This window comes from Dreissena polymorpha, chromosome 6, assembly GCF_020536995.1.
Source record: "Dreissena polymorpha isolate Duluth1 chromosome 6, UMN_Dpol_1.0, whole genome shotgun sequence".
Classification (NCBI taxonomy): Eukaryota; Metazoa; Mollusca; class Bivalvia; order Myida; family Dreissenidae; genus Dreissena; species Dreissena polymorpha.
This window is the reverse complement of record NC_068360.1, coordinates 47470327-47482045: the sequence shown is the minus strand read 5'-3', so window position 1 is coordinate 47482045 and position 11719 is coordinate 47470327. Positions and strand designations below refer to the sequence as shown.

At 40.5% G+C, this 11719-nt stretch overlaps 1 protein-coding gene across 1 annotated transcript in view; it reads right to left on the bottom strand.

The window, feature by feature from the left end:
• The window catches only part of LOC127835651 (myosin-VIIa-like), a 32563-nt gene that overhangs the window by 11258 nt on the left and 9586 nt on the right, over positions 1–11719 (bottom strand). Inside the window, exons 4-14 of the mRNA XM_052362089.1 lie at positions 11623–11714; positions 9763–9876; positions 9591–9633; positions 9288–9332; positions 8899–8983; positions 8488–8659; positions 7536–7622; positions 6188–6249; positions 4595–4750; positions 3815–3920; positions 2720–2834 (exon numbers count right to left, since the gene is read on the bottom strand). Of these exons, the coding sequence (XP_052218049.1) occupies positions 2720–2834; positions 3815–3920; positions 4595–4750; positions 6188–6249; positions 7536–7622; positions 8488–8659; positions 8899–8983; positions 9288–9332; positions 9591–9633; positions 9763–9876; positions 11623–11714 (1077 nt within the window). The remainder of the gene's footprint in view (positions 1–2719; positions 2835–3814; positions 3921–4594; positions 4751–6187; positions 6250–7535; positions 7623–8487; positions 8660–8898; positions 8984–9287; positions 9333–9590; positions 9634–9762; positions 9877–11622; positions 11715–11719) is intronic.

Sequence of the window (11719 nt, the reverse complement as noted above, 5' to 3'; positions counted from 1 at the left end):
GGTGTTGCTGTTGCTAATGATGATACCAACTTTACTGATGATAATGATGATGATTATCATCATGATGGGAGTGCAGTAATGATTATTGTGGTGATTTATATTAACTCACTGCATTTCTTGGGAAACATTAATATAGAGCTAAATTATTATTTTACAGAAACATGGTGTACGAGTCAATAGAAGTTTTAGGCTTGGACGGTAGTTTTGCTACGGTAAATTGCACGTCAACCCCTATGAAAACTATCTGTGCTGAACTACCACTTGACATGAGTAAAAACATGTCCTCCATCAGCCAACCAAAGAACGGCAATAATAATGTGCTGGACATGAGTAACAACGAAGGTGTATCTGGAATAAGTTGAAACTCTTCAGTTAACCATATTTGTGACAAATGTGAATATTTGACCATGCAATAATACAAAATCTGCAAAATTGGCATAGATTTATCGAAATAATTGATAAAGAATGCATATAATGTAATCGCAATCAATGATACAGCATCACTGCAATATATGATACAGTCATTTTAAAAACCATCTTGTTTATTTTAATCAATATCTTAGTTTATTCAAAAAGCCGATAGATTATATATATCATAACAGTTATTTGACTTCAATTGGAATATATTACATACAAAAATATGTATATTTCGAAATAGATTTTAGAAAAAAAGGATATTTTGGCATAGAGCAACATGTGTTTTCCAGTTTTCTTCGGTGATTTTCAATGTTTTCATAAACAATAACTTCTTCGAAGCGGATTTATACGTTCTTAAGGGAAACTTAATTCTCTACAACATCTAAAGTACAGAGTTTACTTACTTGTTTGCAGTATTAATCCATTGATTTGTATCAAAATTAACAGCGGTATGTAAATATTGTCGTTAGGCCATGGCAATCACAGCGCAACATCCGGGTATGATACAATTGGTTTATACACTGTGAGGGTTGAATTTATCTTACTTACCATATTTCTTGATTTCTTAGCAAGTGACTTACTTTGTTTTTAGCCAGCTACGATACACTTACATTTCATATCAATGAATAAAAACGGACCGACACTACATGTGTTTTTCCATGATGACCAGGATATGCCCACATAGATACATTCAAAATCATACATGTGTAATACAAGGCTGTCATTTAGTAAATTGCATTCAAATCTACATTGCTACCAAGATATGGAATAGAATGAACAAGAGCTGTCACCATAGGATGACTTATGCCGCCTATAAACGCTTGGTAGAAGTTATGAGCTTTTTTCGAAACCTTAACGCAGATTTCGAAACCTAAACGCGGACCCTAAGTTCAAGGTCAAGGTCACAGGGGTCAAAATTTGTGTGCGTACGCAAAGGCCTTGTCCATATACACATGCATGCCAAATATGAAATTGCTATCTGAAGCGACATAGAAGTAATGAGCATTTTTTGAAATCTAAACGCAAAGTGTGACGGACAGACGGACAGACAGTCCGATCACTATATGCCCTCCTTCTGGGGCATAAAAATGTCTTAGAATATCAAAATAAATCAGAAGCCACATAAACTAGAGAGCGGACACCATGCTAAATCCTTTAAATGCACTAAGTGACCCCGTGACCTAGTTTTGGACCCGGCATGACCCATATTCGAACTTGACCTATATATTGTCTTGATACAACTTCTGACCAAGTTTAGTGAAGATCAGATGAAAACTACTTCAATTAGAAAGCGGACACAATGCTAAATCCTTGAAATGCACTAAGTGACCCCGTGACCTAGTTTTTGACCCGGCATGACCCATATTCGAACTTGACCTAGATATTGTCTAGATATAACTTCTGACCAAGTTTGGTAAAGATCGGATGAAAACTATTTGAATTAGAGAGCGGACACAAAAGTGTGACAGTCTGACAGACAGACGGACAGTGCGAAAACTATATACCCCCTTTTCTTCGAAAAGGGGATTTTAAAAGTATAGCAACGTTCTGTGAAAACTAAGCTTAATCTATGTGTGTAAAGTGTCATACAAGATTAGCCTTTGCAGTCCACACAGGCTAATCAAGGACAGTCCACACATGCTAATCAAGGACAGTCCACACAGGCTAATCAAGGACAGTCCACACAGGCCAATCAAGGACAGTCCACACAGGCTAATTAAGGACAGTCCACACAGGCTAATCAAGGACAGTCTACACAGGCTAATCAAGGACATCACAGGCTTATCAAGGACAGTCCACACAGGCTAATCAAGGACAGTCCACACAGGCTAAGCAAGGACAGTCAACACATGCTAATCAAGGACAGTCCACACAGGCTAATTAAGGACAGTCCACACAGGCTAATCAAGGACAGTCCACACAGGCTAATCAAGGACAGTCCACAAAGGCTAATCAAGGACAGTCCACACAGGCTCATCAAGGACAGTCCACACAGGCTAATCAAGGACAGTCCACACAGGCTAATCAAGGACAGTCCACACAGGCTAATCAAGGACATCACTTTATTCTTTTATGACATTTATTATTCAAAGAAGGTCTCTGCTAAAGAAAATCCAGTCTAGGCACTGACTAGCCTTGGATGACACTTTATGCAAATGCATTAAGCCCAATTTACCCTGAATGAGGATTATTGTATTTCTTGTGTGTAAAATAGCATTGTAGTTCTTTCTGGTTATTCTTAAGGCTGCCTATGGATACATGAATACAGATAAGGTATAAAGTTGTAGAACACAAAACATACCTTTGTCAGAAATTTTCACAAAGAGGCTGAAGCCTTCATGTGATTTCAACCCAAGCTTGTTTGCGATATTCAAACAGAAGTCCTTAGCACGTGTACTGGACTCCACCTCAAAGGCCTGAAAATCGATTAAAAGAAAATTCATTATAGCCTTCTTCTGGAACATTTGGGCTTAATGCACATGTGTTAAGTGTCATTCCAGAGAAACCTGTGCACAGGCTAGTATGGAACGACACTTTATGCCTAAATTGGATTTGCAAAGAAGAGACTTCCTTAAAGCGAAAATTACCACAAAAGTGGAAAGTGTAGTTCCTGATTAGCCTGTGTTGACTGCACAGGCTAATCTGGAACAACACTACGCAGATGCATGAAGCCAAGATTGCTCAGAATGAATTTTCTTTCCCGTTGCTTAACATCAAACAAGACCACCGCATAATATGTGCCAATGCTTGGCTGCAAAGGCTTGTCAGAATTTTTTTTTTTAGAGGTCACAGTCACCTTGACCTTTGACCTAGTGACCCAAAACTGGGTGTGGCATGTAGAACTCATCAAGGTGCATCTACATATGAGGTTTCAAAGTTGTAGGTCAAAGCACTTTGATTTTAGAGCCAATGTTAAGGTTTTAGCACGACGCCTACGGCGGACGGCTGACGGCGGACAACGAGTTGGCTATGACAATGCCGCGGGTTTTCTCCGAAAACAGCTCATTTCAAAAACATAACATAAAGAAATGTTATCAACATGATAAAATTGATACATACACTGGTAAGAACCTTCCACAAACATATTGAAATATTTTTTTAAACAAGAAAATGTACTTTTTTAATTAAATTGATTTGGAACATCTAATACAAAATTAGAAGTTTACAGTATAAGTGATTAAAAGCCAAAATATTCTTACGAATTGCATTAAGGTAATTTTTTATATATAATATATGAACAGCATTATGGTAAAAAGTCGTGAAACAGCAATTATATTGGGTGAAAAGCTATTGTATATGATATAGAAATACCTAGCAGATATAACAGTTTTACACTAAAAATCATGGATGTCAGTTGTATGTAGCCTACAAACAAGGGTACAGTCTAATATCTGACCTCATCTGAATCATCAGGAAAGTAGACTTTGTGCAGGATCTGTGTTGTCTTGTGCTGAATAGCCTCTACTTCAACCTGGTGTGGCGGATACTTTCGTGTACCATTCCTTGATGGGGAAAAATGATCATAAAATGACAAATTTCAACAATTTATCCATGGTTAAGTAAATGTTATGTCATAGATGCTTTTGGTAAGAATTGGCAGGTAAACAATTGGGGTAATTAAACAATGGTTTCTAGTTTCTCTTTCTGTTATGTTTTAATCTGTATATTTTGAAAATTGTCTCATGCCCATGGATCTTGTCTAAAATATACTTATAAAACATATATAATGTGAAGTTGGAATATGGCATCAATCTTGAAATAAACTGAAAAAATCAAAGTTCAAAAGACCCTTGCATATGTAATTGCATCATTTTAATTGCTTTTACTAAAAAACAAGATGTTTAATTGGATTTTCGTTATGCAAAAAAAAACATACCAATGTGTGCATATACACAAATTAAAAATAAAGTTAAAATAAGAAAACATACAATCTCTGTCAAGAAAAAATTAATGCAAAGGGCTTTTTAAATTAAAAGTTTTGACATAATATTACAAAATTACATTCAGGACGTGAGATGAACAGTGTTGTTAGAGAAAATCACCAAAATATTGCCATTTGAAGTTTGATGCCTTATTCCAAATTCACATAGTTTAGTGTTTTAAATAAAATTTTATAGTTTCAAAGACTGACAAACTTACACCTATAACCTACTACGTGTCCTTGGTCACATCATACCTGAGTGTTTTCTGTAGACGCTGTACGCAGTCATGAGCGATCTGGTTCCGTCTTGAGCCCAGGAAGTGCATGACCCTCCTTGAGGAGGTTGGTGGAGGGAGCGAAAACATCCTGTCAACCAGCCACATCAACTCCCAGCCGCGCTCCTCACTTAACCTAAGGGGATTTGAAGGTGGAAAAATATTGCATTTTGGAAGAGAACTATTGGAGGGGCGAATATTTTATTTTGGAGGGAGAAAATATTGTATTTTGGAGGAGGAAATTATTGCATTTTGGAGGGGGAAAATATTTGTATTTGGAGGGGAGAATATTCTATTTTGGAGAAGGAGAATATTGTATTTGGAGGGGGAATATTATGCATTTTGGATGGGGAGAATATTGAGATTTGGAGAGGGAGAATATTGAATTTTGCAAGGGGAAAATATTGTATTTTGGAAGGGGATAATATTGTATTTGGAGGGAGAAATATTGAATTTTGGAGGGGGGAGAATATCATATTGCTTGTTAATCTGGCTGTGGGAATCGGAGGGGACAATATAAGATGAGAAACAAGAGCACCACATAACGGGTTGCCAATGCTTGGCTGCGGATGCAGTTTTGAATAAATGAAGCTTGTCAGATTTTATTTTTATTTAGAGGTCACAGTGACCTTGACCTTTACCTAGTGACTGAAAAATGGACCTGTCTTGTAGAACTCATCAAGGGCCATCTACATATGAAGTTTCAAACTTGTGGGTGGAAGCACTATGATTTTAGAGCAAAATGTCAAGGTTTTAGCTTGACACAGAGGGTGGGTGGTGGAAGACGCAACAAGCTGGCTATGACAATACCTCGGTTTTCTCAGAAAACAGTCGAGCTAAAATTCATTTGAGCCTCACTCTGGGTAAACTGGACTTAATGCATGTGCAAAAAAGCTTCATCCCAGATTAGCCTGTGCAGTCCACGCAGGCTAATCTGGGAGGACACTTTCCGCTTTGTTTAAAAGAGATCTTTTCTTAACTGCACAGGCTAATCTGGGATGACACTTTACTAACACAAGAGCACCACATAACAGGTGCAACGCTCAGCTACGGGTGCAGTTTTGAATAAATGAAAGCTTGTCAGAATTATTTTTTTAAAGGTCACAGTGACCTTGACATTTGACCTAGTGACCCAAAAATGGGTGTGGCATATACAACTCATCAAGGTGCATCTACTTATGAAGTTTCAAAGTTGAAGATTGAAGCAAATTGATTTTAGAGCCAATGTTCAAAACCTTAACAAAATGTGAAGGTTTTAGCACGACGCTGCCGTCTAACGACGAGCTGGCTTTGAAATACCTCGTGTTTTCTCCGAAAACGCCGAGCTAATAAATTAAGTAGTTTTCCCAGAGCACATAACAGCTTCTCATTTATCCTGAAGGGATTTTGATGGGGCAAATATTATATTACTGAATGGGAACCATGATATTTATTTATTGTAGCTCCTTAATGATCTTTAGTGGGTTTAGCTTCTTACTCCCTTTGAAGGGATTTGTTATGAAAAAAATAATTGTAAAGGCTTAGTTTTCATATTGAATACCTTATTTTAAGTTGCCAAAAAATAAGTACAAACCTGTTCCTGTTGTCAGTAAGCTGCTTGATGATCTGACAGAAGATTTCATCTCTAAGCAGTTCCTGAAATAGAAGAGGGTTGCAGAAAAGGATAATACATTGAAAGCATGTATCATTAAACAATAACTTAAATTATGATTATGAGAAATATCTAGACGCAACAATAAAACCTTGGTTTGAAGTAACAGCAGCCTTGCCAAGAAGGGTATGCTTGCCAACAAATAAGACTACTGTCAGCTCCAGAATTCAAAATATCAAGATGAAAACCTGTGTTCTGGAAGTTAAGATTCCAACTGAACCATCCAACACTGAAATTCAGATCAAGCTGACAGCAACTCCAAGCCAGGTACTGCTATATGGTGCATCAAAGGGGTAGAAACTTTAACTTCTGCTGCAGCAGAAAGATTCTGCTCGACCAGCCTTTATTTTTAGATTATGGCATAAGCCAATCAGAATCAGATGACACATAGGAATATATCATGTAACGTCGGAGCAATTTAATCAACCAAATTTGCATGTTCTTACATGACATACGATTTTATAGCTTAATTATTATTTTATGAGCAACTACGAAAAAAGAATGAGAATCAAATAATAATTGATTAAAACACGTATTATGAGTTTGTTGCAGTTTTTCTTAAGTTATTGTTCAGGTCTATTTCGTTTCCGTAGAGGTTAGCGTATGTCGTCCGTTTGTAGGCTGAAATTTTGAGTTGGCTGACGGGTTCAAAGGGCTTATTGCTAAAATAAATGCTGGTCGAGCAGGAGTTTCTGCTGCAGCAAAAAAACTGCTGCTCGAGCAGAATTAGCTTGTCGAACAGCATTGTGTATACTGCTGGAGCATCCAAATAGTGCTGCTAGAGCAGTAATTTGACTGCTCAAGCAGCATTAAAATGCTGCTCGAGCAGCAATTTTTTCCTGCGCAGCAGAAGTTAAAGTTTCGACCCTCTTGGGTGCGCCATACAGCTATGTGGGAGGAGCTTCAGCACTGTTGTGATATGGATTACTTTACAGACCATTAGGGAGAAAGTTAAGACCTGATTTTTTAGCTTACTACTACCCCAATACTTGATGTAAAAGATTTAATTTAATAGCTCAACAACTCTGTAATACTTAAAAAGTTATTTAAAGTGGAGCCTTGCTCTGAAACTGTGCTAAATGCATACCCGTAAAGTGTCTCCAATACTGCACAGGCTAATCGGGAACAATATTTTCTGCTTTTATGGAATTTTTCGTTTAAAGTAAGTTTTCTAAACAAAAATCCTGAATAGAATGCGTGGCCTGCACAGGCTTATCTGAGACAACACTTTACACACACATGCATTAAATCCCATTTTCACATTACTTACGGTTCTAAGTGGTGGTTCAAATATCTGGTCTGTCAGCTCGTTGGCTATTCGTCCAGCAGCACGTTGGAAGGGATGGTCTCCCATGTACTTCAGGATCGGTGCGCAAGGGTAAGGAAAGCATTTCATTTGGATTCGCATTGTTTAACATAGACAAGCTGTGTACTCACACTTAAGATTGCAGAAATCAGAGCTGATAAGGAAAAACATTCTGAGGTGCAGGAGCTAAATATTATGTATGCACTTGATTGAAACTGCCTTAAATCACAATGTCAGATCAGTCCTATTAATATCCATGTTTGTCAGTCTCTTTGTGAACATTTCTGACAAAGATTATTATGTGCACTAGCTTAATTTGTGAGGACCGCAAAAAGCAAACGTAACTGACCCACAGAGCAAATTGTAAAAGCAGGGTTCCAAAAAATGAACATAATTGAACCACAAAGTATACAGTACAATTAAAATCATCATGAAAATTCAGTGAAAAGTCTGTGTAGATTAAATGTAAAGATTCTCATATTATAACTTTCATATACTTATTCAAATGTATAAAAAGTTATCTTCTTTGATTGGCAGCTGTGCAAACACAGTCCTGACCTCCAAAGCATTGTGAAAATCCATTCAAACATATAAAAGCGGAAAGAGTTGTCCCAGATAAGCCTGTTCAGACTCCACGGGCTAATCTAGGACAACACTTAACGCACATGTATTAGGCCGCGTTTTCCATGAGCAAGGCTCAAATCTATCCAATGCTTTAGCTCTTTGCATGCTGGGAAATTTGTCGTCTGCTAAAATGTCGTCTGCTGAATTTCTAAAATTTGCATTTTCTTCGATTTTTTTTCAAAGAATACTATCAGAATAGCAAACAGTTTGGATCCTCATCTGGATCCAAACTGTTTGCAAAGGCTTTCAAAATTCGGTTCCAGCACTGAAAGAGTTCCCTGAGCACACACACTGAAAGGATATCTAGGAAGCACAGGCAGGCCTCCTGGCTGACTTCCTCTCGACCAATCAGCTTCTTGAGCAAGGGCTGTTTTAGGGGGTCCTTGGAGTAGCGCCACAGCTGGTCCGGGTTGCGCTTGCGGGCCGTCGATAGGGTCTTTGTAAGGGTCCGCTTAGGGGGCGGTCTGCATAGATATAGAAAATCACAGTCCTCCAAATATTCAGATACATCAATATAATATTATTATATTTAAGCTTTTTTAGTTCTACAGAAATACAGAAATCAGTGAAACAATGCGTCATTCCCAATAAAGCCACCATGTGTGCAAATCTAAATGTAAATATTCATGATCCTACTTCTTTTTCATAAATAAATTGTCAATTGAAGTCATTGCTTTGCAACAATTCTTGCAATAAGGCTTACCTGAAGTGGTCAAGACTGTGCTCCTCCAGGGTATATAGCTTCGGAAGCTGGTCAAGACTGTGCTCCTCCAGGGTATATGCTCTACCTGAAGTGGTCCAGACTGTGCTCCTCACAGGGTATATAGCTTACCTGAAGTGGTCAAGACTGTGCTCCCTCCAGGGTATATAGCTTACCTGAAGTGGTCAAGACTGTGCTCTCCAGGGTATGTAGCTTACCTGAAGTGGTCAAGACTGTGCTCCCTCCAGGGTATAAGGCTTACCTGAAGTGGTCCAGAGCTGTACTCCTCTAGGGTAAATAGCTTACCTGAAGTGGTCAAGACTGTGCTCCTCCAGGGTATATGGCTTACCTGAAGTGGTCAAGACTGTACTCCTCCAGGGTATAAGGCTTACCTGAGAAGTGGTCCATACTGTGCTCCTCCAGGGTATATGGCTTACCTGAAGTGGTCCAGACTGTACTCCTCCAGGGTATATGGCTTACCTGAAGTGGTCAAGACTGTGCTCCTCCAGGGTATATGGCTTACCTGAAGTGGTCCAGACTGTACTCCTCCAGGGTATATGGCTTACCTGAAGTGGTCCAGACTGTACTCCTCCAGGGTATAAGGCTTACCTGAAGTGGTCCAGACTGTGCTCCTCCAGGGTATATGGCTTACCTGAAGTGGTCCAGACTGTACTCCTCCAGGGTATAAGGCTTACCTGAAGTGGTCCAGACTGTACTCCTCAAGGGTATAAGGCTTACCTGAAGTGGTCCAGACTGTGCTCCTCCAGGGTATATGGCTTACCTGAAGTGGTCCCGACTGTCCTCCTCCAGGGTATAAGGCTTACCTGAAGTGGTCAAGACTGTACTCCTCTAGGGTCTAAGGCTTACCTGAAGTGGTCCAGACTGTACTCCTCCAGGGTATATGGCTTCCTGAAGGCTCTGGTACCACTCCCCCACCGTCTGGGACAGCATGTTGGGGTCAGTAGATTGTATAAACAGGTTCTGGCACATTGAATAGAACATGGTGGGGTCATTTGATTGTATAAAAGGTTCTGAAACATGAATAGAACATGGTGGGATCATTAGATGGTATAAAAAGGCTTCTGAATGTGGTCAAGACTGTCTCCTCAGGGTATATGGAAACCTGAAGTGGTCAAGACTGTACTCCTCCAGGGTATATGGCTTACCTGAAGTGGGCAAGACTGTACTCCTCTAGGGTATAAGGCTTACCTGAAGTGGTCCAGACTGTACTCCTCCAGGGTATATGGCTTACCTGAAGTGGTCCAGACTGTACTCCTCCAGGGTATTGGCTTACCTGAAGTGGTCCAGACTGTACTCCTCCAGGGTATAAGCTTTACCTGAAGTGGTCAAGACTGTGCTCCTCCAGGGTATATGGCTTACCTGAAGTGGTCAAGACTGTACTCCTCCAGGGTATATGGCTTACCTGAAGTGGTCAAGACTGTACTCCTCTAGGGTATAGGCTTACCTGAAGTGGTCCAGACTGTACTCCTCCAGGGTATATGGCTTACCTGAAGTGGTCCAGACTGTACTCCTCCAGGTAATATAGTACCTGAATGGTCCAGACTGTACTCCTCCAGGGTATAAGGCTTACCTGAAGTGGTCAAGACTGTACTCCTCCAGGGTATAAGGCTTACCTGAAGTGGTCCAGACTGTACTCCCTCCAGGGTATATGGCTCACCTGAAGTGGTCAAGACTGTACTCCTCCAGGGTATATGGCTCACCTGAAGTGGTCAAGACTGTACTCCTCCAGGGTATATGGCTTACCTGAAGTGGTCAAGACTGTACTCCTCCAGGGTATAAGGCTTACCTGAAGTGGTCAAGACTGTGCTCCTCCAGGGTATATGGCTCACCTGAAGTGGTCAAGACTGTACTCCTCCAGGGTATAAGGCTTACCTGAAGATGGTCAAAGACTGTGCTCCTCCAGGGTATATGGCTCACCTGAAGTGGTCAAGACTGTACTCCTCCAGGGTATATGGCTCACCTGAAGTGGTCAAGACTGTACTCCTCCACTCCAGGGTATATGGCTCACCTGAAGTGGTCAAGACTGTACTCCTCCAGGGTATATGGCTTACCTGAAGTGGTCAAGACTGTGCTCCTCCAGGGTATAAGGGCTTACCTGAAGTGGTCCAGACTGTGCTCCTCCAGGGTAATAAGGCTTACCTTAAGAAGTGGTCAAGACTGTCTCCTCCAGGGTATATGGCTTACCTGAAGTGGTCAAGACTGTACTCCTCCAGGGTATATGGCTTACCTGAGTGGTCAAGAATGTACTCTCCAGGGTATAAGGCTTACCTGAAGTGGTCCAGACTGTACTCCTCCAGGTATAAGCTTACCTGAAGTGGTCAAGACTGTAACTCCTCCAGGGTATAGGCTTACCTGAAGTGGTCAAGACTGTCTCCTCTAGGGTATAAGGCTTACCTGAAGTGGTCCAGACTGTACTCCTCCAGGGTATATGGCTTACCTGAATTGTGGTCCAGACTGTACGACTCCTCCGGGTATCTAGCTTACCTGAAGTGGTCAAGACTGTACTCCTCCAGGGTATAATGGCTTACCATGAAGTGGGGTCAAGACTGTACTCCTCCAGGGTATATGGCTTTAACCTGAGGTGGTCCGATGTACTCCTCCAGGGTATATGGCTTACCTGAAGTGGTCCAGACTGTACTCCTCCAGGGTATATGGCTTACCTGAAGTGGTCCAGACTGTACTCCTCCAGGGGTTATAATGGCTTACCTGAAGTGGTCCAGACTGTACTCCTCCAGTGTAATATGGCTTACTGAGGTGGGTCCAGACTGTACTGTACTCCTCCAGGGTATATGGCTTACCTGAA